The sequence below is a fragment of the Erpetoichthys calabaricus genome, chromosome 3 (genome assembly GCF_900747795.2).
Source record: "Erpetoichthys calabaricus chromosome 3, fErpCal1.3, whole genome shotgun sequence".
In the NCBI taxonomy this organism is placed as follows: domain Eukaryota; kingdom Metazoa; phylum Chordata; class Cladistia; order Polypteriformes; family Polypteridae; genus Erpetoichthys; species Erpetoichthys calabaricus.
Genome location: NC_041396.2, coordinates 33,416,444 through 33,442,559, shown reverse-complemented (window position 1 = coordinate 33,442,559; position 26,116 = coordinate 33,416,444). Strand labels below are relative to the sequence as shown.

The 26,116-nt window shown below is 40.8% G+C and overlaps 1 protein-coding gene across 1 annotated transcript in view; it reads left to right on the top strand.

Annotated features, from left to right (window-relative positions):
* itpr3 (inositol 1,4,5-trisphosphate receptor, type 3) overlaps positions 1-26,116 on the top strand; it is a 196,277-nt gene that overhangs the window by 18,810 nt on the left and 151,351 nt on the right. The window contains exon 2 of the mRNA XM_028796574.2: positions 24,547-24,617. Coding sequence (XP_028652407.1) covers positions 24,547-24,617 — 71 coding nt within the window. The remainder of the gene's footprint in view (positions 1-24,546; positions 24,618-26,116) is intronic.

Here is a 26,116-nt window from a genome sequence, read left to right as displayed (position 1 = left end):
CAGAGCCACCTGGAAGGAGTCATCACTTGCTGACTGGAAACTCGAAGAGACGGAGCTCCTTCAAACCCTGAACAAAAAGATCGAGGAAGCCTTAATAGGCAGTGATTTTGTGAAACAGAATGCCAGATGGCAACGCTTTGTGTTTGTGTTTGTTGAATCGCATGCTGTTTTATTTAAAGTTTGGAAGTACACAGGGACAGCTGGTTTGGCACCCCATCATTTATCTTGTTTTTTCGATACATCATTCCCTCAGACACCCACACCTTATTACTAGCCGGGGTTTGAAAGTGAGATCCCCCTCTAATGGGTATTATTGCAAGTGTTTGGTACTACATGCTTTGGAACTCTTTAGTGCTTGGGACTCCTAGATCACAACATCAATTACCAGTAAGGACAAAGTGGAAACATTGATTATTGGGTGTAGATTAACAGATAAAAACTGCAAATTTATCCATTTCAGATTAAATCTACTATACAGTAAAGTATGCAGAAAGTGAAGGGGTCCTAACATTTTCTGAATCCACTGTAGGCCAGTTAGCCTGAGAGTAAGTCATTGCTGCCTCCGTCATTCTTCATGATGGCATATTCTTGGCCTAATTTGGGATCCTGAGGTGGTTTGTTATGTGATGGGTACAGCAACGCGCTATATCTGTGCATGCATTTATTTATCAATTGCCTATAGTACTAGGGTGTTGTACCATGTTAGCCATTATGAACACTGCAAAAAATGGATATGCAAAAACTAGACAAAAAAACTTTGAACGGGAGCTGTATTTGCTTTTATTTAGCAAACAAATCTGCCAATGGGGTAAGCAAAATTTACTTGACAAGACTTCTTAAAGTAAGCTAAATAATTGTAAATAAAATTTAACAGATCAACAGATTTAATGTCATGAAATAAATACTTTTCGACTTGCTTAGATTTCATTTTTTGCATTGAATGTAGTGAGAAGTCAAGAAATGACACCTTTTATTGGCTAACTAAAAAGATTACATCTTGCCTGAAGAAGAAGGAGCCTGAGTTGCCTTGAAAGCTTGCATATTGTAATCTTTTTAGTTAACCAAGGAAAGGTGTCATTTTTCTTGACTTCTCACTACATTCAATTGCCTGTGGAAACTGGTTTATTCTTATTTGTCTAAAGCAGCACATTTAATGGGCTTTTCTGCCAGTGGCGTAGCTAGGGGGGGGCAAGGGGGGACATCTGTCCCCGGGCACAGCATCCAGGGGGTGCCAAATTTCCTTTCCCATTGCATTTTGGCAAACAGGAGGGGGCACGAAATCTTCAGTTGTCCCCGGGCGCTGAAAACCCTAGCTACGCCTCTGTTTTCTGCATCTGGACGTGGGTGCAATTCCATCAGCCCAAATGGGCGAGTCCTGTAAAAGGTCTTTGAGCAGTGATAGGCGTTTGTTGTGAACCTTCAGACTCTACTCAGCAGTCAGCCCCCACCCCAAAATCAAACAAGGGTCCCAGGGTGTGAGACAGCAATGTGATCCACTGTGTTACTCACTCGTCTGCTTGCACTTTTAACAGCTCCATTTGGCACACCGCAAAACCAGTGTTGTTTGCACAGCCAAAGAAAAGCCTGGCAACGTTTCTCCAAACATGTAGTACAAGGTTCGTCCGGCCTGATATCCCAGGGTCTGCCATGCCTGAAGGGCGGGTGGAGTCGGACTGTAAATTCCTAACCTTTGACCCTCGCTTGTCGGTTATTCTGAGTAAGTAAGGAGTCGCTTGCTTGCTTCATCTTCACATCAATCAGGTGGTTATCTCTGTTGAGTTCTGACGTCATGAGCTGGATCTTCAAAAAAAAGTGAAACGTCTATTTTTGACGAAGGCAGAACATGATTGGGGGTTTGTGACAGAGGCCTGTGCAATTTTATCTCTCAAAGTTGATCTTTCTGCAAGCTGGAGAATGCTGGAGTGGGTGGTTTAAAAGCACTCTGATAATCCACATTAGTGCCACCAATTCCTCTGAGGACTGGTTTCAAAATGCAACATGAGAAAATGTTTGCCGTATTTTTGCCATATTTTTCTCTCCTTGTCTTAAACTGCAGCTCAGCTTTTGTTGCCAGTATTAACATCTGTAAACATTCATCTTTATGTCCAGGTATGTGAGTTGTTTGCTGAAAGTGATGGTGCTCTTTAGGAAAGGTGCTATACACAATAAAAACTGAATATAGTAATTATACAAGACATCATTTGTACATCCAGATAAAACGTGAAAATGAAGGCTTGTGAAGCATAAAGTCTAAATGCCACATAGAAGTACATTTGTTTTTGGTGTTGATGTTTAGTAAAGGACATTTACAAAGTTACCAACAGCATTGAACAAATTAGACAGTGTATGCATGGCGTAACATTCGGGTGTGTTTATAACTGATCTGAAAGTTGGAACACTTCACATTTGTTATTTACTTCATCCAAGAGTCAGTTATCACATTTCTGTTATTAAATATTTCTATAACAAGGAGTCATATTAAAAAATCACAGCAATTCTAGAATGTAATTACATGTGTTAGCAGACTGCAAAAAATGCTAATTTTGGTAATGTTCACGCCAAAGTTATTTCTTCACAGACATGATATATACTACCGGTCAAAAGTTTTTCCAGTTTTTCTTCAGATTTAACCAGTTGAAATGTAATGAATGACCTAAAATGATGAAAAGGTAAGCAGTAAACTGTCAGAGGTTTAAATTTAAAGTTTAGGTTAGCAAAAATGGAACAAAAAGGAAATTTCAGAATATTACAAATGGGCCTTCTTCAGGGAGCAACTAATAGGTTACAATCTACAGATGTTCTGTGGCAATTAAAGCAAATTAAGCCTTGCAAGTTGAAGCAAACAATTTGCACAGGTATCCCAACTTCTGCTGATTACTTAAAAACCCTCTGTCTGTCTTAAAGCAGAGCTGGAAACAGAATGTGTTACTACTCTCTCTCTCTCTCTGAAGTACTACTTGGACAACATTACACTGTAGAAAGTTGTAAATTCCAGTGATAATAGCAAGAAAACGACAATTAACAAATGGATTGAGACAGAGCATAATTACTAGATGTGTAGGCCTTTCATTTAGAGAAACTGCAAAAAAAAAAAATCAAAGTGTCAGTGAGTCCAGTGGTGTCCTACACAATTCGAAGGCAACTGGAAACTGGAAGAGACTCAGATAGGAAGAGATCTGGCATAGCCAAAGTCACAACCCAATCAGCAGACAAGTTTCTGAGGGTCACCAGCTTGTGTGATAGGAAACTCACAGCACAGGAGCTTCAAGCAGAGCTTAACAGAGCAGGATGACAAAAGCAAGTGTCAGTTTCTACTGTGAAGAGGAGATTTTGTGCTGCAGGTTTGAAAGGGAGAGTGGCAGTAAAAAAGCCATTCCTTAAAAGATAACATCGGGCCTTGAAATACCAGCTATGGACTACTGTACAGCAGACTGGACAAAGTCTTATGGACCGATGAATCCAAATTTGAAATCCAAATTTGAAATCTTCGGTTCATTCTGCAAGGTGCTTGTAGGCCGTCGAGTTGGTGAAAGGATGGTTCCTCAGTGTGTGACACCAGCTGTCAAAAGGTGGCTACTTTGATAAATGAAAAAGTTGAATAAAATTTTGTACACTTAATGATTCCTTGATTTATTTTTTTTATTTGCCGTTGTTTATTTGTTCTATGCCTTGATTTCATAAGAAGTGAAGTCATTAAACTGTGTACATTTCCATAAAAACTGAGGTGTTATAAAACTTTTGACTGGTAGTGTATATGCATTGCTGTGCAAAGTTGTAAGCCTAAATGCTTTCTGTTGTGACCATCAGGAGGCATAGCAGCACAACATAACCCCAGACACAATGACACAAGACAGTCCAGGGTTCTAATATAAGGTGCTTATTCAACATAGGGTGCCAATTTCCTCCCTTTCAGGTTGCACAATAAAGTAATAATTGTTCATCCTCCTTCCAAATCTCCGACGTGGTCTCATCCGCCTCCTCCTGACTACTCGTGCAGGAAACCCGGCTTCTTTTATGCCAGATCTGGGTGTACTTTTGGTGCCACAGCACTGCACACTGGAACCACTTCCCAGTGAGAGGGAGGCCCTTCAAAGAGGGTATAGGAATCTCCTGCAGCTCCCCCTACTGGCACCAAGAACCCCGACAGGGTTGTCCCATAGGGCTGCAACTCCCAGTCTGCCTTGTGGGTATCCATATGTGGGATGGTGCCACTGTGTGTATAAAGGGAAAACACACCTCTGGGAAGCAGACAGCTTCTGTCCTGCGCCAGTCCATCCAGTATGGCACTCACAATATTAAAATTTAAAAAATATCCTGCCTGCACTGGCGCTTTACAGTGGAGGGTGTAGGGCACGGAGGAAAAACTTAAAAACTTAATGTTTTTCAAGCCAAGACAGCTGTTGAGTATTGATCCACGCCTTAAGTGTTTCCAATGCATATTTTTGATAACAAAAGGGATCTGGAAATACTTATTTTATCACATAGTCATGGTAATATTGTTCAAACCCAACAATTTACGGGTTTATACTTACTAATGTTTCTGAAATGTAGAAGTAAGATGTCTCTTGAAATTTTTTTTTATCGACTCAGTTGCAAGTCTTGTATACAGGTTTTTCCATCCCTGTTCGCCACAACACTGCAGTATTACCAGACGCCACTCCAGCTTCTCTCATTTTCATTTAAGAGGGCTAGTGAAAGCTCTGATGCTGCAGAAATTATATCTTATTAACCTGTGCGAGTGGATGGAAATGGGCTGAAACTCAAGCCATGGTGAACTAGAAGCGCATTTGTAATGTGAGCTGTAGAATCAATACCATGAAAAATGTGCATTGAAATACTTTTAAAATGTTAAAATTTATAATTACAGTAGACCCCCGCGAAGTCACAGTTCAGGGTTCGTGGACTCAGTCGTTTGTGGATTTTTCCTTAGAACCTAACTATTAATTGTTAGCGGAAAGCACAAATATCCTCCACAATTTTTTATGGCTTTTTTCATGGCAATACGGTGCTGTAGAGAGAACAAGAAGCAACCGCTGAGGGAAACGTGGTTTGGGATGGTGAAAGTAGCCAATCCGAGAGCGTTATTAATTTCTCCTTGCTGCTGATTGACTGCTGCCATGTGATGCGTCGGTGGTCGGACCCCAGAGCTGACATCATGAAATGAGCAGTGTCAATCTTCTGTTCTGTAGAGAGTGGAGAAGATAGATTGTTATTAGCCAGCACCACCTTGTGTCTTGGTGGAATATTACAATTATTTAAGCCCTTAAGCTGTTCCCCAAGCACATTCAAATAACACTTTATAATTCTCCTGTCAATTTTACTTTTTTATGTAAGATAGATAGCTCTTTAAAATGGTTGCATTTTTAGGAATTAAACAAAATTAACATTAACTTGCTTCTCATTTGCTAAGTCAAGTTACAACAATGGCAACATTTATTTCTATAGCACGTTTTCATACAAATGATGTCACTCAAAGTGCTTTACAGGATGAAGAGAGAAAAAAGATAAAATATAAAAGTTTGGAAATAATGATAAACAAAGAATAAAGTAAGGTCTGATGGCCAGGGAGGACAGAAAAAAACAAAAAAAAAAACCTCCAGAAGGCTGTAGAAAAAAACAAAATCTGCAGGGGTTCCAAGACCACCCGTCCCCACTAGGCATTCTACCTAACATAAATAATCTCAATCAGTCCTCATGGTTTTCAGGCTTCATGTGGAAGAATTAGATGATGATGGACATGTGGACCTCTGGCCTTCAATCCACTAATGTAGGGACTGCACGGTGCTTTGATCAGGTGGTGGTGGCACAGATCAGCAACACAGAAAACTGGAAAAAGAGCATCAGAGAAAGTAGGGGTTAGTACAGATTGCTGAGCCATGATAAAAATGATAATTAAATGCATATACAGAATATCAGGGTTACACTAAATGAAGCTATGAGAAAGCCATGTTCAAATAATGTGTTTTTAGCAGTTTTTTAAATTGCTCCACCGTATTAGCCTGGCAAATTTCTATCGGTAAGCTATTCCAGATTTTAGGTACATAACAGCAGAAGGCCGCCTCACCACTTCTTTTATGATTAGCTCTTGGAATTATAAGTAGACACTCATTTGAAGACCTAAGGTTATGATTTGGAGTGTAAGGTGAGAGGCATTCTGAGATATGGGATGGAAGCTAGATCGAATATTGCCTTTACAAAACGGGACTTATGACATATAAATAATCTCATTTAAATTTGAGAAGTATCAAAACTGATTGCCGGTTCTTAATATAGATTTGATGGTTTAATTACTGCTAGTCACTGCCTGTTTGGAGTTTAGATGCTCATCCTGTGCCTGTATGGGTTATTCATCAGGTTATCTGGTTTTCCTTCTGCATCTCTAAGGTCTGACTGGGATGCTAACTGGTGGCAGTAGGTTGGCCCGGTATGAATGAGTGTGTGAGTGTGAGAAGGTGATTATGTCCATTATGAGAAGCTCTAGTACTCCATCAGAGTCCTGTACTATGATAAGCAACGTTTGTCCTGTAGGCTTCTTTTGGTGTGTGCCATACATGTACTCATCTTCTTGTTGAAAGTAAGACACATCTAGCCTGACGACTTTTTCCATCTCTCTTTGAACCCCTTTTAATACTGCAAGTTAGGTGTAATAAAGGACCATCACTATAACCTGAGAACAACATCACTCTTTGGGAAGCTCTCAGTGGACTGTTCTTGCTTCCACTTTAGATTAACAAATTCCATCTTGGTGGGCTTTCCTAGAGGTTCTACAGTTTTTCACCCACATCTCAAAAACATGCAGATTAGGTTAATTGGTGATTCAAAATTTGGTTCTGCAGCAGACAGGCACCCCATCCATAGTTGGTTCGTCCTGTGCACTCCATACTGTTGGGATCAGCACAGTTATCCCATGATCTTCAACTACATAAGCTAGTGATAAAATTGATGGCTGGAATGTATTATTGGATGTAAATCTCCAATACAGAACAAGCTTTTCAACTTATTATCATTGCATCTGAAAGTACATTCATTGGTATTTTTTGCATAGTGTATGTGGAAAAAATGAGATCAGCAACTAATCTGTGGCAGCCATTTGGAGGAGTTGCAAGTATGGAGGTGTTTCAGCTTAGCCTCGAAAACTAGTCAAAAGCTATTACGAAGTGAATTCAGTTTAATTTTGTAGTTCTTGACTTCTGATTAGTTTTTTGATATCACAATTTGTGTTATCTCTTACTTTTGCTATTAGATTTAGGTGTATCTGACTATTCTTCTCTCTTCTAGAGCACAGCTTCTTAACATATGGGCTTAATTGGTTGCCACGGGTTCTTTAAGTAATCGACATTGTTCCATTACTATATTGCTGTTGATTCTCTAAGGGTTATGTTGAAAGGAACGAAAGGATACCACATCGTTTGATGGAAATGAAAATTATCAACCTACAGAGGGCTGAATTGAAAGACACTCCGAAAATCAAAGTGAAAAAAATGATGCAGCAGGCTAGTCCATTTTGCCAAAATTTCATTGCAGCAACTCCAAATTGTACTCTGTAGTTTGTATGGCCCCCACGTGCTTGTATGCATGCCTGACAACGTCCTAATGAGATGATAGATGGTGTCCTGGTTGATCTCCTCCCAGATCACTGCACTGGGACATCAGGATCCACATTCAGACCATGAATACATCTTCCAGCAGAAACCCAAACTTTCCTAGATGGTCTCCCATCCAAGAACATGCTTAGATTCACGTGGATGACTTCTTCTGAAGCGCATATGGTATGGCTGCTGACATAAATTTAAATGATGTATTTCAATGCAGTTTTGCTTATCATGGCGTCAGAGAGTGGTAACAGTCTGTATGAGAATTTTACTGTACTCTGTACATGTGACATTTTGCTACTGTCACTACTTCTACTACTACTACTACTACAGCATATACCTCTACCTTCTACAAATTCAAGTATTCAATCCCACTGATCTCAACCTTTTAGTTGTACTAGCAGATTCACTTAGATAGATACTTTATTAATCCCAAAGGGAATTGTAGTAAAAAAATAAAATCAAAATCCTTTGTAAATCTGAGTGATGAGTACTCTCGGATTCTGTAAGTTTCCATCTTTTGAAGTTGCTGTTTCCTGGATAAGATATAGACATGCACATTAAAGTTTAAATTGCCCTGTGGAACTTTCACATTCCCCAAGCCCTTCCCTTCCCTCAAGGCGGTTGTCTGTTCTTGCCCTGTTTATTAACTGCATTGACAGAAAAATTATCTTGTGGTATGCTGCCCTGTCATGTCACCTACTGCATGTCAATTGGCAGTTGGTCAAGTTGTGCTGCTTTGTTAATCAGAGTGAGAAGCCATTTTCAGGTGGGCCACTTGAACAGTGCAGGAAGGAACAGCCCTAATGCTAAGTTTATCATAGTAAAGGATTACCACTGATATGGATTGCTGATATTGCTGTATCCCCGATCTGTTTTGACACTTGGTATTATACTGTAGTTTCTTATGTAAAATAAATAAGTAAATAAAGGCACCGAAAAAGCAGATTATCCGTTGTATTTTTGTATAGTTTTTGTAGAAGCATCTGAATACAAAAGTGTTAAGCAACAACCATTCTTTTTACAGAGACTTAGTTGCATGCATCGCCATGAAGCCCAAACACTGTCAGTTTCACCTCAATATTCTATCAAATTAGTAACGGAGAGGGAAGTCAGAAGCTGCATTAAGAAAAAGGATAGGAACAGCTGGTTTAGATTTCTAATATAAGAAATCCAATTCACTATATATAAAATAATTATCATACAGAGAACAAGGCTTATAGTTTCAGTTAACCGTTCCTTAGCTTTTGTTACCTACAGTCCATGTTGCCCAATGTTTCGGAAGTCAGTCGAAGAGATCATAGATTCGCACGATGTGTAGGGTGGCCAGATGTGCTGCATTTCCAGAGACAGTGTATCATTCTCTATTTCCTAAATCACATGTCCCAAATTCTCCTTGAATAGGTCCTTGCTTGTCCTATTTTTAAAACGTCACTAATTTCACATTCAAACAACTTACAGTGGATTCAGAAAAGTATTCAGATCCCTTCACGATTTACACATTTTGTTTTGTTGGAGCCTTGTGCTAAAATTGTATAAATTCATTTTTTCCTTACATCAAGCAACAATCAATGCTCCAGAATGACAAAACAAAAACAGGATTTTAGAATTTAATTTATTAAAATTAAAAAGTCTGAAATCTCACATTGACACAAGTTCAGACCCTTCACTATTGCATATCTGGCGCAGATGTCTGTCATTTAATTGATCACCTTTGAGATGTTTCTACACCTTGTTTGTGGTCAATTCAATTGAAAGGGCATGATCAGAAAAGGCACAAACCTGTCAATAGAAGGTCCCACACTTGAACAAAAACTGAACCGTGAGGTCAACGAAATTACGCACATAGCTGAGGGGACTGTATAGAGGCACAGGTCTGGGGAAGGCTACGAAATATTTCAGCATTGAAGGTTCCCATGCATACAGTTGACTATATAATTCTTAAATGAAAGAAGTTTGGAACCACAGCAGATCATCCTAGAGCTTGCTACCTGGCTAAACTGAGTAATCATGGGAGAAGGGCCTTAATAAGAGAGGTAACCAAGAACACAGTTGAGCTCCAGATAGCCTGTGTGGAGAAGAGAGAACCAACCATCACTGTTACACTCCAATAATCTAGAGGCTTTATGGCAGACTGGCAATACGGCACATGAAAGCCCATTCAGAGTTAGCTAAAAGGCATCTAAAGGACTCTCTGACTATGAGAAACAAGATTCTCTGGTCTGATGAAATCAAACTGTGTGGCCTCATTTGTAAGCATCACATCTGGAAGAAACCAGGCATTGCTCATCATCTGTGTAATTCCATTCGAATGGTGAAGCGCGGTGGTATCTGCATTATGCTGTGAGGAACAAAGTACACAGATATCCTTAATGGAAACCTGCACCAGAGTGCTGTGGAGCTTGGACTGGGCCTAAGGTTCACCTAGCAGCAGGACAATAACCCAAAACACAAAGCAAAGATAACACAGGAATAGTGTAGAGTTAGTAGCAGTTGTGGCTCAGCCAGTACCCGGACTTGAACCCAGTGGAACATCTCTTGACAGACCTGAAAATCGCCATCTAACCTGACAGAGAATGGCATAAAGACCCTAAATCTGGATGTGTGAAGCTTGTCATGCCATACCCAAGAAGACTCCAGGCTGTAACTGCTGCCAAAGGGGGTTTACCAGGGTACTAAGTTCAGGATTTGAATACTTGTGTCAATGAGATATTTCAGATGTTACTTTTAATATATTTGCAAAACAATCCTAAAATCCTGTTTTCACTTTATCATTCTGTGGTATTAAGTTCTGCTCGATGAGTGAATGTAAATGAAGTCAGCACAAGGCTGCAATGTAGTAAAATGTGTAAAAAGTGAAGGGGTCTGAATACGGATGTGGACAAATTTGTTGGTACCCCTCCATGAAAAAAGATGAATCCACAATTGTCTCTGAAATGACTTGAAACTGACAAAAGTAGTTCATTCAGTATTTAACAAAAATGGGAAATTGCTTTAGAATTTTGATTCCACAGAATATGTCAAATAATAACATAATTGAAAATGACATGGACAAAAATGATGGGACCCTTAACCTTCAAACAAGTGATTCCGGGAGCACTCAATGAGACTTCTGCACCTGTCCACATGTTGTTTGGCCCAATCGTCCTGAGCAAACTGCTCCAGCTGTGTCAGGTTTAAAGGAGGTCTTCTCCAGACTGCATGTTTCAGTTCTTTCCATAGATGTTCGAAAGGATTAAAATCAGAGCTCATAGAAGACCACTTCAGAATTGTCCAATGTTTTGTTCTTAGCCATTCTTTGGTGCTTTTAGCTGTGTGTTTTGGCTCATTATCCTTTTGGAGGGTCCATGACCTGCGACTGAGATAGAGCTTTGTGACACTGGGCAGTATGTTTTGCTCCAGAATGAACTGATAGTCTTGAGATTTCATTGTTCCCTGCACAGACTCCAGGCACCCCGTGACAGAGGCAGCAAAGCATCTGTGGAACCAGAGCTGCTGATTATTGCCAAAAACTCTCGTTTTGTCTAATCTATCCAAAGGATATTCTCCCAGAAGCTTTATGGCTTGTCAATATGCATTTCAGCCAATTCCATTCTAGCTTTTTTATGGTTTTCTTTCAACAGTAGGGTCCTCTTGGGTCTTCTCCCACTAAGCCCACTGTCACTCAAAAAGGGACATACAGTGGTGTGAAAAACTATTTGCCCCTTCCTGATTTCTTATTCTTTTGCATGTTTGTCACACAAAATGTTTCTGATCATCAAACACATTTAACCATTAGTCAAATATAACACAAGTAAACACAAAATGCAGTTTTTAAATGATGGTGTTTATTATTTAGGGAGAAAAAAAATCCAAACCTACATGGCCCTGTGTGAAAAAGTAATTGCCCCCTTGTTAAAAAATAACCTAACTGTGGTGTATCACACCTGAGTTCAATTTCCGTAGCCACCCCCAGGCCTGATTACTGCCACATCTGTTTCAATCAAGAAATCACTTAAATAGGAGCTGCCTGACACAGAGAAGTAGACCAAATGCACCTCAAAAGCTAGACATCATGCCAAGATCCAAAGAAATTCAGGAACAAATGAGAACAGAAGTAATTGAGATCTATCGGTCTGGTAAAGGTTATAAAGCCATTTCTAAAGCTTTGGGACTCCAGCGAACCACAGTGAGAGCCATTATCCACAAATGGCAAAAACATGGAACAGTGGTGAACCTTCCCAGGAGTGGCCGGCCGACCAAAATTACCCCAAGAGCGCAGAGACGACTCATCCGAGAGGTCACAAAGACCCCAGGACAACGTCTAAAGAACTGCAGGCCTCACTTGCCTCAATTAAGGTCAGTGTTCACGACTCCACCATAAGAAAGAGACTGGGCAAAAACGGCCTGCATGGCAGATTTCCAAGACGCAAACCATTGCTAAGCAAAAAGAACATTAGGGCTCGTCTCAATTTTGCTAAGAAACATCTCAATGATTGCCAAGACTTTTGGGAAAATACCTTGTGGACTGATGAGTCAAAAGTTGAACTTTTTGGAAGGCAAATGTCCCGTTACATCTGGCGTAAAAGGAACACAGCATTTCAGAAAAAGAACATCATACCAACAGTAAAATATGGTGGTGGCAGTGTGATGGTCTGGGGTTGTTTTGCTGCTTCAGGACCTGGAAGGCTTGCTGTGATAGATGGAACCATGAATTCTACTGTCTACCAAAAAATCCTGAAGGAGAATGTCCGGCCATCTGTTCGTCAACTCAAGCTGAAGCGATCTTGGGTGCTGCAACAGGACAATGACCCAAAACACACCAGCAAATCCACCTCTGAATGGCTGAAGAGAAACAAAATGAAGACTTTGGAGTGGCCTAGTCAAAGTCCTGACCTGAATCCAATTGAGATGCTATGGCATGACCTTAAAAAGGCGGTTCATGCTAGAAAACCCTCAAATAAAGCTGAATTACAACAATTTTGCAAAGATGAGTGGGCCAAAATTCCTCCAGAGCGCTGTAAAAGACTCATTGCAAGTTATCGCAAACGCTTGATTGCAGTTATTGCTGCTAAGGGTGGCCCAACCAGTTATTAGGTTCAGGGGGCAATTACTTTTTCACACAGGGCCATGTAGGTTTGGATTTTTTTTTCTCCCTAAATAATAAAAACCACCATTTACAAACTGCATTTTGTGTTTACTTGTGTTATATTTGACTAATGGTTAAATGTGTTTGATGATCAGAAACATTTTGTGTGACAAACATGCAAAAGAATAAGAAATCAGGAAGGGGGCAAATAGTTTTTCACACCACTGTATGGTGCAATCAGACACTGACGGACCTTGACCTTGGCGTTCAACTTGTATCCTTTTGGGAATTGTCCTTGGCTTTTTGTCTACCATTCTCACTATCCTTCTGCCCTTTCTGGGGTTGATTTTCCTCTTTTGGCCACATTCAGGGAGGCTGGACCTTCAATTTCTTAATAATATTAGCAGCTGTTATCACAGGAACATCAAGATGCTTGGAGATGGTCTTCTAGCCTTTATCTTTAACATGCTTGTCTATCATTTCTTTCTGATCTCTTCACACTACTCTCTTCTTTACTTTCTCTGGTCAATGTTCAGTGTGGAACACACGATGATACCAAACTGCAGAGTGACGACTTTGCTCCATTAAACAGGCTGAATGACTGGTTGCACAATCAGAGAATGTGTGACACTAATCTGGAAATTCTTATCTAATCTTATTTATCTTTTTATGATCTTTTCTAGGGGTTACAACAAATGTGTGCCGGCCATTTTAGAATCTCTTTGTAGAATAAGCCACACTTGATCTCTCGTCACACTTGCTTTGCTTTACTCGATGACATGTCAAAGGCCTGCGGGGACAATTGCTTTTCATGCCATCACTTTTCAGGAGCCATACAGCACACTTCCAATGAGCTGAAAGGGTAACAACAAATTTGTCCATTGTCTATACTTTCTGAATCCACTCTGTGCAGATGGTACAATATGTGTGTACATTGCTACACTCGGGTCCTTCCTAACCATGTGTTGGTTCACAAAGTTTAATCCCCAGTCTTGTCAGTTCTATTCAAAGTACAGGCAGTCCCCAGGTTACGTACGAGATAGGGACTGTAGGTTTGTACTTAAGTTGAATTTGTATGTAAGTCAGAACAGGTGCATTATTTTAACAAATGTTATTGTTGACCGACTGTAACCAAGTGCTCTGCCAATGAATGATGGAGTTTCACCTCTCTCTGACCTTTTTATTATTTCTGCTTTATTTTCAATGGCGATGGTTTTTCTTTTCTTTACTGTATCACCAGCACTTGCATCAGATTTGTGTTTCAGAGACATTGTTGAAGGGTGAAGACAAAAGGTTAAGATGAGCTCTTCTGCACAGCACTGTACACTTAAACACAGCAGGAAGGCACCAGTCGTCAACATGTCTGATGTATAGGGTGGTCCAGATCTAATTATGCAATTTTCATTACGTATTCAGTTTATTACATAGAAAATCACCCGAAAAATCCCAGACAATCGAGAAGTGTGTGAAATGACGACATGAAGAATCGTCTTCGCGCCGAACTGGAATCGTCCCCGCATAAATCAAAGTCATTTAGACAATCATCTGGATCTGAAGAATTAGATCTGGACCACCCTGTACTGACAAGAGACAACTTCCTGCTATGTGCGTAACAGTACAAGCAGGCTTGCTATTGGGAATGAATGGGGGCAGCGAGGGGCGGTTCATCACCAGCCCACCTCACAGTCACCTCCACTACAGTATGCTGCCTGCAGCGTACGCAACACCACCGCCCCCATTCAACACGCAGCCATCCGAGGCACACTACAATGCTACCCCCCCGCCGCCCAGTTCAGCCACAACTGGAGCACCTAGAACGAACGGGGCAGCCGTGTGTGGTGGACGGGCAGTGAAACTGCTTGCCGCCGGGAGCCACCCGAGGGACACTACACTGTGCGAGCAGCGAAATCGTCCCCCTCCAGCCTCTGTCCAGCCACCGCTTGCAACGTAGATGACGGAGCGGCAGTTACTGAGGCGCGTGCGTCGCAGCTGCGGCCCCGTTCGTATGTCGTAGGTCGGATGTCCGTAACCTGGGGACTACCTGTATACCGAAGATCTGCCCAGTTGTGCTACGTGATCGTGACACCCATATCTCCATCACTGTGTACACTGAGAAAAATACTCATTCAAGCAGTGTCAAGTGGAAAATATATCCTCCTGACAGAATGGCCCCTCTTCATGTATAAAACAAAACCCTCAAGTCAGAAAATGACCAGACCAGCAGCTAGAAGTAATATTGAATGTTTTTTTTGTCAATTGTCTAGCAGAGAAATTGTTAATACCTAATTATGTTCTTATCAGCTTTGATTTTCCTATCACTTAACCTAGACCTGCAGGTTGTTTTCAGCTTATTTTCTTAAGCTTTTTGCATAACATTTGGCTGAGAAACAGATAGCATGAATTGACTGAAAGATGCCTGCCTTGTCCAACCAAAGACTTAATAGTTTTGTTGCTGTTGCAGATCATCCAAAAGACATATGAGTAAAAAAAAAAACAAAAGAACATAAAGAATCTGGAAAGACAAGGTTTTCAGCTGAGTTTTACTCTTTAGATCCAGGATATTCAAATCTGCCATCCGGCACTGACAGTTCTATTATCAGCCCTCTCACTGGCAGGGTGCCATTCACAACAGAGACATGAATGAACTTTTTTTTTTTGATTATGTAATTTTCTGACAGAGACGTGGCTGGGGGGGAATTGGGTTAGGTATACTGTACGTAGTGATGCACAATAGGGTCCGTAGCGATTAAAGTTTTTTTTAAGTAAATAAATGGAGCACTCAGGTGGAGGGGCAGAGTTGAGAGTGGTAGCGTGGTGAGGTGGCGCTGGGGTGTTTGGGGTAATCGGCTGGCCAAGCATTCATGTGATGCCGATTGTCTCATTAGCACTCGGGAGTCAGTAATCGCAAAACTTGTGCCCAACAGAAGGATTAAAGGAGCCTGAACAAGATGGGAGGAGATGAGATGGGCAAGAAAAGTAAAGGCAATATTGGGGAGGGGGGTGTGAGCTGGCATGTTGGAGAGGAGGCAGAGCGGTCATTGACCCTTCAAGGGAGCAAGAGGAATGGCGCTGTAAGGGAAGGTCACTCACGCTGGGCACCTTGGAGGGGCAGAGAGCAATTGAATACCCTGAGGACCTGCAGATGCCATGAGGGAGTTGAGCTCTGGGCATACCAGCCAGTGCTGAAGGAGACGGTCATGATGGGAGCCACAGGGTGGGACTGCAGCTATCGGTGTCTCCACCTGAGTGTAAGACACAAAGGGTGAGCTGGGGGAGATGGAAGGCAAAAGATGTCCTCTTCTGATGAAAGTCGAGGAAACATGATGCCTGCCGAGTTGTATTATTGGACTACTGCAGATTTTAGCTCTACTGAAGATCACTTGTCTTTATTATGGATTATTTATTTACTTATTTATAATGGATGAAGCATTGCACTTTTTGAAAGCTTTTATTTAAATATAAGCACAATTTCACTTTGTACCTTCCCCTGTTGCTGTTAGGTGTCCTCCATTGCACTGGTTCATCTTGGTTATGACTAACCCGGACCATCCCAGGGTTATAGTTAAGTGAGGATTGAATACCCAGGCTCATAACTCCCACGTGTTTTAATCACTCCAGGAGATTCCACTGCCTTTTTTTATTACCTCTCCTTCTTTCCTGTCTCTAACTCACTCTGTTTCTTCATGGCTCTTATTCTTTCCCTTCTGTATTGTCTTACCTCTGACCATCCACTCTTTGTTTATTTCTAGGGTGATGTCCTACAGCACGGGTGTCGAACTCCGGTCCTGGAGGGCCACAGTAGCTGCAGGTTTTCATTCTAACCATCTTCTTAACTAGTGACTAGTTTTTGCTGCAAATTAACTTCTTTTGCCTTAGTTGTTTCTTTTTCCTTAATTAGCAGCCAGACAGTAATGAGACACAAAACAAGCCGCCACATGACCAGCTCACCTGTGTCCATCACGCAATATCTGAAATTAAAGAAAGGTGAAGGTCTCAGTAAGGTTGATCTCTCAGGTTACCAAAACATTTTGATTGTGTTCTTAGAAAAAATCATAAAAATCAACCGTTTTGGAAATGTCTGCTCTGGCAGAATGAGAACAGCAAAAAGCCATGGAATTAAATAACTGGTTTAATTAACAGCAAGAATCAGCTTCTCATTAAGAGATTGGTTGGTGAAATTGATTGGAGTCTAAAATCCCAGTTTAGCTGGTCATCTGTTGGCTCGTTTCATATCTCATTTCTGTTTGGCTGTCATTTAATGAAGAAAAGAATAAATTCAGAGGACTGAATCCTTAAAAACAGAGCTGCTAAAATGAAGGGTAAAGGAGTTAATTAGCAGTGAAAACTGCTCACTGATTAGGAAAACGATTAGAATGAAAACCTGCAGCCATTGCGGCCCTGCAGGGCTGGAGTTCAACAACCCTGTCCTATAGCTTTCTGCTCATCCATCTTCTTCTACTTCTTGGTTTCCTTTTCCTGTTCTCTTTCTAACCCCCTTTGATACGCCTTTTACCACAGTGGATGCCGAAAGTATTCAGACCCCTTCACTTTCTGTACAGTTTATTGTGTAGTAGATTTAATTTGTAATGGTTGAATTTACCATTACTGCCCATCAGCGTGCACTCAATAACTCATAATGACAAACCGAAAACATATTCTCAGAAAGGTTTCCAAATTTTTAAAAATCAAAAGCTGAAATATGTCATTCATATAAGTATTCAGGCCCTTAATTCAGTACTTTGCAGAAACCTCTTTGGCTGCAGTTGCATCTTAAAGTCTTCTTGGGACAAGCTTTGCACACCTGGATTTGGGCAGTTTATCCCATTCTTCCTGGTAGATCCTCCCAAACTCCATTACATTGGATTGGAAGCATCCATGAACTGCCATCTTCAGGTATATCCACAGATGTACTATGGAATTTAAATCTGGACCCTCACACTGGTTCAGTCCCATCTGAACTAGTGTGGTGCTGAGGTGTCACCTGTTGCATGGCTGCACTCGGGTCCTAATCTGGGATCCTGAGTTGGTTTGTCATGTGGTGGGTGCGGCAACGCCCTGTATCAGCATGTGCTCCTAACCTCCTGTACCTTGTCTGGGCCATGCGAGAACAGACAGAAACCTGTCCTGAAGCCACTCAGCATTGCCTCATTGTAAGGTCTCGTGAACTCTGTAGCAGGTTTTTTCAAGGTCCTTTCTGCATTTGGCTGCATTCATCCTTCCCTTCGGTTCTGACCAGTCTCCCTGTACCAGCCAATGAGAAGCACCCTATAGAATGATGCTGCTACCACTATTGTTCATCTCAGGGAAGCAGATGAGGGGCAGTGGCTGGTCTTCTTCAGATGTACTTCTTGGAGTCCTGCTCAAAGAATTCAAGTTTTCTCTTATCAGACCACAGAATATTTTCCTTAAGCTCTTAAAGTCCTAGAACAGCTGTTTGGCAAACTTTTACTCAAGATTGGCTTTCATCTAGGCACTTCACCATGAACTCCTGGTTGATGGAATGCTGCTAAGATAGTCATCCTTCTGACACTTTCTGCCATTTCAGCAGAGGTCTTATGAAACTCTGCTAGAGTGACCAATGGGTTAATAGTCACTTCTCTGATCAAGGCCCTTTTTGCCCAGTTAATCAGCCAGCTCGAGTCCTGGTGGTCCCAGGCTTCTTATGTTTCAGAAATATCGAGGCCACTATGCACCTGGGAACACTCAAAGCTTTACAAAGTGTTTATCCCGTTGTCCTGACGTATGCCTCACCACAGTTTGATCGCAGAGGTCTGCAGAGAGTTCCTGGAATTCGTGACTTGGTTTTTATGCTGACGTGCAGTGTGAGTTATGGGATCTTCTATACACAGGTGTGCACTTTTCAAAACGTTGTCTAGTGAATTCAGTTTGCCACAGGTGGACTCCAGTCATGTTCTAGAAACATCTCAAGGAGATTTAAAGCAAACAGGATGACCTGACCACAATATGGAGCGCTATAGCAAAGGATCTGAATACTTACTGTAAGAACCATTTGCTAGTTATCTAAGTTAAATTAAATATTTGCCTTTATATTAGTGCATAGTCTATGGGAGGTTCTTATAACCCCCACAAGCTGGATTGAATTGATATATTCTAACTATTTCTTGTCCCTGTGACCATAGGTTAGTTTCAGTTAGTGACCTGCCTTGCTGTAAGTAAGATATGGAGGGCACACAGTTTCAAGCCGCGCCTTAACGTGCTCAGTTGTATGTGCAGCGCTGTATGTTTAGAACGTACTGAATGTGAAGTAAAGCATAGAGGAATAACTCATCCTTAATTATAGAAACAATTGAAGTTGAACAAGAAGAAACATTTTCCTTTTTTTTGCCTTTTATTCTACCTGTGTAACAACTCTTCTCTATTCTTGTGTGGATTGTTTGCTTGAATTTTCACTAAACCTTTTAAAATGAACTTTTGGACCGAGAAGTTTGTTTCGGCACGCGTTTGACCCTTGCTTGATCCTGCCTTACCTTCCAGCAGCTACACTTGCAAAAATGAGAGATTTCAATTTTTCATTTTTAATACATTTGCAAACCTTTCAGAATTCCTGTTTTCGCTTTGTCATTATCATTATCATAACCCATCATTTTGGGTTATTGAGTGCAGATTGATAGCCATTTAAAATTAAATCTGTAGCACAATAAAGTGTGCAGAAAATGAAACGATGCTGAGTACTTTGTGAATCCACTGTAATATCTGATTTCGTGTTCTCTCTTGTCTCCTTTATTTTATCAGCTTTTCTACACTCTATACATACTTTTTACATTTCTGCTTCTTCGTATACTCTCACTTCTTCTTTGCTCAGTTGCCTCTCACTATCTTAGCTTTCATCATTGTCTGCCTCTTCCTCTCTCCTCATTTATTTTCTCTTCTATCTTTCTACTCAACTTTATATACATTCTCATCTTTGCTTTCATTTTGCGCTCGATTGCCTTTCTTCCTGTCTATTGTTCACCGTTGTCTCTTCTTCAATGTATTAAGTGCTTAACAGCCATACTTGAATAATAGCAAAAAAGTTATTCAAGTAATTAAAAGATTTTCCAATGAGAAAACTTAGAAGTTTTAAAGCATCTGATATTATGTATGCTTAAGTATCAAAAGTGAAGGGAAATGTAGGATCTCTAACCTTTTTCTGTCCATCCATCAATTTTCAAAAACTGCTTATCCAAAGCAATGTCTCAAGGAAGCTGAGCCTATTTCAGCAAGCATTTGATGCAAGGGTATGAAGAAGCCCTGGGCAGGGCATTAGCTCATCATAAGGTGAAAACACACATCATGGGCCCATTTAGCATCGCCAATCCATCCATCCATCCATTTTCCAACATGCTGAATCCGAACACAGGGTCACAAGGGTCTGCTGGAGCCAATCCCAGCCAACACAGGGCACAAGGCAGGAACCAATCCCGGGCAGGGTGCCAACACACACAAACACACCCACACACCAAGCACACACTAGGGCCAATTTAGAATCGCCAATCCACCTCACCCATATATCTTTGGACTGTAGGAAGTGTATCCTGGAGGGGACGCTCTTTCTCCCCTGCCTTTCTTGATGTAGAATAGAGCCAATACCCCTTTGTAACTATGGTGGAAATAAGTACAAGAGAGATATGTATTTAACTTGCTTTAAAAGATAACATTAATTCACAATAATACAATGTATAATCCTGTATATATACATATTGAGGCCAGAGAGAAGCCATGTGACATCACAGCCAAGTGGAGAAACGCTGACAACCAGATATCCCATCCAGCAGGAATGTCAATGGCATGGAGAAGGTGTTTCTAACTTCGTACTGGATCCTCGTCATTATAACCACTCACATATTTACACATTCATAGAATTCTTGTCAGATATGGTCAACTACCAGATGGGCTGTGTGCCAAAATAACATCTCCCTCTGTTCTCATCATAGATGGCTTCTGCAGACTCTGACTCTGTTAAAATCAGCACTTTTAAAATCACCTGCTTGTGTGTCCTTCACATGTTTTCTGTTCATCTCTCTTGCCTGCCCTCCAGTTGCCATTTGTCCATCTCTCAGTTGAATTGGATGGCTTTGAAATAAATTTCACAGATTATATTGGCACAAAATAATGTTTTTCTTCATAAAACTCCAAGCTACATGGAAACTAACAGAATTAGTTTAATAATAACATTAGTCATCAAAACAAACCATAATATTTTTTGATAAATGCTAACATTCAAAGGGATAGCATTTCTGTTTTTTCTTGGGCTCTTCCAACTAGTTCACAATCTGTTTTGGAGCCATGATGTCTAGGATAATGTGACAAGACACATGAGCAATCCATGTGTCCCAGAGCATGTGAACACGCAAGTGCACCTCACTGTAGTCCCGTCCCGTTCATCAAGCTGCCATGAGAACAGTGTCTGAATTTGTCAGCAGGAACTGCGGAAACAACTGAGACTGGGACTGCGTGTTACCAACATCCAGCCACGCCCCAAACATCCAGCCCCTCCCTGTTCTGTTGGTACCAACATGGTATACTTGGAATGACTGCATAGAAGACTGGATGTTAGTGCTGTGAAATTCATCATAGATTCTTCATGTATGTGAATTTTCTTAACTCGGGGGAAGCCTGTATTTTAGATAATTGACTGAATAAAACATTGTGTTCTTTTAAGTAGCCCATTTGTTTTTGGTTTAATATTGCAGTAATTAAAGAGAAGAGAAAAATAAAAACAACATGAAAGTAGAAATAAAATTCTAAACTCAATAAAGGAGAAATATTCTTAAAACATATTCAAGTACAGTGACAGAGTATTTGTACCTTATTACTATACAAACACTGCTCTTCTTTAATCCTCTCCTTCTGTCCTCATCACTTACCTATCATTGCTCCATCTCCCTCTGTCTCAATGTCATTTTCCGTTGGCTTTTCCTCCATATTTGATTCATTTTCTTTTATCTCTACTCCTGTTATCATTTCTCCCCCTATGTACTCAGTTCTCTATCCATCTCTAGTTTATCAACCTCTGCCCACATTTTCGGTCCTTCATCTTACTTCTCCTCGTCTTAAGTTCATCTTTATAAAATTCAATATGTGAGAGAGTGATCCTTTTGACACTGGGGTGGCCTTTTAAGTTTGTACCCAATGACTCCAGGACGTTTAGAATATTAGAACGTTAAAAAATGTATTACAATAGCAGACCATTCAGCCCATTGAGCCTGTCCATCCAGTTCATCTAGATTTTCCAGATTTGAAGGTCCCTAAAGTTCTGATCTCCACAACACTTCTTGGTAATTTATTAGATCTGTCAATGGTTAATTTTATGAAGAAAAACTTCCTAACTTTTGTTTGAAGTCTACCCTTAACAAGTTTCCAACTGTGTCCGTGTGTTCTTGTTGCAGAATTTATTTTAAAGTAACAAATGGGATCCACTGTACTCATTCATTTTATAATTTTAAACACTTTAGTCATGTCCCATCTTAAACTCTTTTTGCTTAAATTGAAAAGGTTCAACTACTTCTATCTCTCCTCAAAGCCTTTCCTGGAGTCCCAGAATCAAACTAGTTGCTCTCCTCTGGACTTTCTCTAGTGCTGCTATGTCTTTTTTTATTATCAAGATAAATTTGTAATATGGAGACCAAAACTAAACACAGATTTCCAAGTGAGGCCTCACTAGTACATTTTGAAGCTTCAGCATAACCTTTGTGGATTTGCAGTCCACATATCATGATATATAACCAAACATACTATTAGCCTTCTTGATCTCATCTGTTCATTGTCTAGATGTTCTTCTCATTTGGTGACCCCAGCACTGAACACTGAGGAACACCAATCTTAGCTTCACCCAATTCTGATAAAGTTCCCCTTGTCAAAACCCTGTGCTTCCTGTGATTTAGTCAATTTTGTACCCACCTTCAGACCACACCCTGAAGTCTGTCTACTTTTAGTTGGATCACTAATCTTTTATGTGGTACCTTATTTAAAGCCTTCTGAAAATCAAGATACATTTGTAATATGGAGACCAAAACTGAATACAGATTTCCAAGTAAGGCCTCACTAGTACATTATGAAGCTTCAGCATAACCTTTGCGGATTTGTACTCCACACATATATAACCTAACATCCTATTAGCCTTCTTGATCTCATCTGTACATTGTCTAGATGTCCTTCTCATTAGGTGTACTTTCGAATTTTTGATCCCCTATTGTGTATTAAAATCTTAACAATTTTATTTCCTACATATATAGCAGCATGGTGGTGCACTGTCATTGCTGCTGCATTGCAACTAGGAGGTCCCCCTTGCATGGACTTTGCTTCTTCTGCCCATATCTGCATGGGTTACCTCCTGGCACTCTGGTTTCCTTCCAGAGTCCAAAGTCATGCAGGCTTGGTTAAATGGTGAGGCTAAACTGGCCTTACTGTGTGTGTGTGTGATTTTGTTCACCCTTTGGTGGGCTGACACGCAGTGCGGGGACTATTTCAGCCGTACACCCCTGCTCAGGGTAAAGCGGGTTTGGAGGATGCATAGATGGATGGATGTAATGCTTTACATTTACTTACATTAAATTTCATCTGCCAAAACCTGTATCGTATCCAACTCATGTCTGTAACAATTTAGCTGATTCTCCATTATCTGCCCTTCCACCTATTTTGGTATCATCTGCAAACATAACCAGCTTATTAATTTTATTTTTATCCAGGTCATTTATGTAAATTAAAAAGAGCAGTGACCCCAGCACTGAACACTGAGGGACACCCATCTTAGTTTCACCCAATTCTGATAAATTTCCCCTCGTCAAAACCCTTTGCTTCCTGTGTTTTAGTCAATTTTGTACCCACCTTCAGACCACACCCTGAAGTCCGTCTGTTTTTAGTTGGATCACTAAACATTTGTGTGGTACCTTATCAAAAGCCTTCTGAAAATCAAGATAAATCATATTATATACACCTCTTTGATTGTATTCTTTTGTTGTTTCCTCATAACTTTATTGTGCATTTTGGTACTTTGGGAAATATTCATGCTTATAATTTGTTATTTACTATTATACTGTAAATCACATTATTGTATTATTATTTTTTGCATTAGAGTATCATAAAAATAGCCAAAGCCTGTCATCTTTTGGCTTTGTGGAAGACTCTGATTTATCTTCGGCTTATGGTCACTTTGCATTCATGGTGTGGTTTCAGGATATCCGACCAGTGTTGTGGTTACCCAAATGCATTACAGCGCATTGCTTTTAAGAGTGCTGCTGCGGAGGAAAGGTGGCGGTGGTGTGTGCGTGTGTGTGTGTGGTGTGCTTGTGTGTTGTGGAGTGTTCAGAGAAGCACCTTATTTTCCAGAGAGCGAGTTACCTGTTTGCAGTCAGACTCTGGTAACTAAAATGCTAAAGAGCAACAGCAGTGTCATTTGCATATGCTAATGAGCCCCTTCTTACAGAGATTTCCTGAAACATGAGCATGAACGCCAGGCTGAATTCAAAAAGCAAGCAAAAAAGATTGTTAACACAAATTGTTTTCAGGATTTAGAATAAAAAAACGTGTTCTTCTTGTCCTACTGCCAAAATATGTTATATCCTATTAGGTCCACATTTCTAAGATTCCTTTACGGATTAAATTTTGCCATCAGGGCAACACCCATGTAGGACATTGTTTCTTTATTTAAACACAGGGTCGCTCATCATGAAAGAAATGCTTTCGACAGACATGGGGAGAGACAGGAATGTAAAAAGCTGCTCTTTTAGGAAAATAAGTTTTTGCAGGATCCTCATTCCCATTTGGGCATATTGTGTTATAGATGGACAGGCAGTTCAGACAGGTGACAAGTGTGTCTTGTCTAAATGTCCTTGTGGTTCTTCCCTTAGTTTTTCAGTTCTTTATTTTGTGCTTTTTTTCCACCAGGCTGGTTGATGACCGATGTGTTGTGGAGCCTAATGCAGGGGACCTGATCAACCCGCCCAAGAAGTTCAGAGGTAAGTATAGTTTTGCAAACTGCACCCAGCAGAGGAGTGACATGTGCGTGCTAGAATAGTTTGGGTCACCTCTTCTTCTTATGTAGTGTATGAACTGACCATGAAAGTAGCGATCAGCTCGATTCAACTTATTTTTATATAGTGCTCATCGCTGAGTGTAGGCTCAGAACGTCTCAAAAGGTTTATTGGTAAAAGATAAAACTGCAAATTGCACTATCTATAAAAATTATTCACTCCCATTTAAGGTTTTCACATTTTCTTCTTCTTTATCTTCATCTTGATCAGCTTTCTCCATACAGCTTGGTCTTGCACTTCCTCACTAGTCAAGCCTTTTCTTTCAGATCTTCTTTTACTTTATTCATCCTCCTCCATGTTGGCCTCCCCCATTTTCTCTTCCCCCTTACTTCCATTCCCATCACTCTTTTGCCCACATATTCATTGTCTCTCCTCATCACATGTCCATACCACTTCAGCCTACTTTCTGACGTGTCTCTCCCACTTTTGCAGTACCTCTAATTCTCCCATTTCTTATTCTTTCCTTGTTTGTAACTCATCACATCCATCTCAACATTCTCATTTCTGCCACATTCAGCTTCTTCTTCTGTGCTCCATTTTCTAACCACATCTGAGCTCCATGCATCACTGATGGTCTTACCACTGTCACAAAAACCTGACCTTTCACCTTTTCCTTAGTTCTTTAAACCCACAATACTCCTGATGCCTTCTTCCGATTGTTCCACCCACACTGCACTCCGTGAGTTATCTCTATATGTAGTTTTCCATCTTGGGCTACCACTGATCCTAGATATTTAAATTTTTCCACTCTTTATAACAGATCTCCCTGTAGGCTAACGCCTGTATCCTGATCATCATTAAACCTCATATAGTCTGTCTTCTTCCTGTTCATCTTCATCCCCCTATCTCCAAAGCCCTTGTTCGTTCTTCCAACTTCTTCACCACTTCCTCTTTTCTGGGGCTACACAACACAATGTCATCAGCAAAAAGCCTGCACAGTGGGAGTTGTTCTGTTATCCCATAACTCAACACATCGATAAGGAGATCAAAGAGGTAAAGTCTTAAATAAGACCCCTGTTGCAGACCTCATCTAACTGAAATCTTGCCTGTTACCCCATCATTGCTTTTAACTTTAGTCCTCACTCTCTCATATATATCCTGGACAATCTTCACATACTTCTCTGGTCCTCCTTTCTCTGTCGTGCACCACCAGATCTCTTGATGTGGCACACTCCATAAGTCTCCTCCAAACCAATAAACACCATACACAAACCTTCTAGCCACCAGGGGGGAAACCAGTGGAAATGGATATAATTGGTTACTCAGTCATTCTCCAACCCGCTATATCCTAACACAGGGTCACGGGGGTCTGCTGGAGCCAGTCCCAGCCAGCACATGGCGCAAGGTAGGAACAAACCCCGGGCAGGGCGCCAGCCCACCGCATAAATGTAGCTGCTCAAGCTCTCTCAGGCTGCATGGGTATC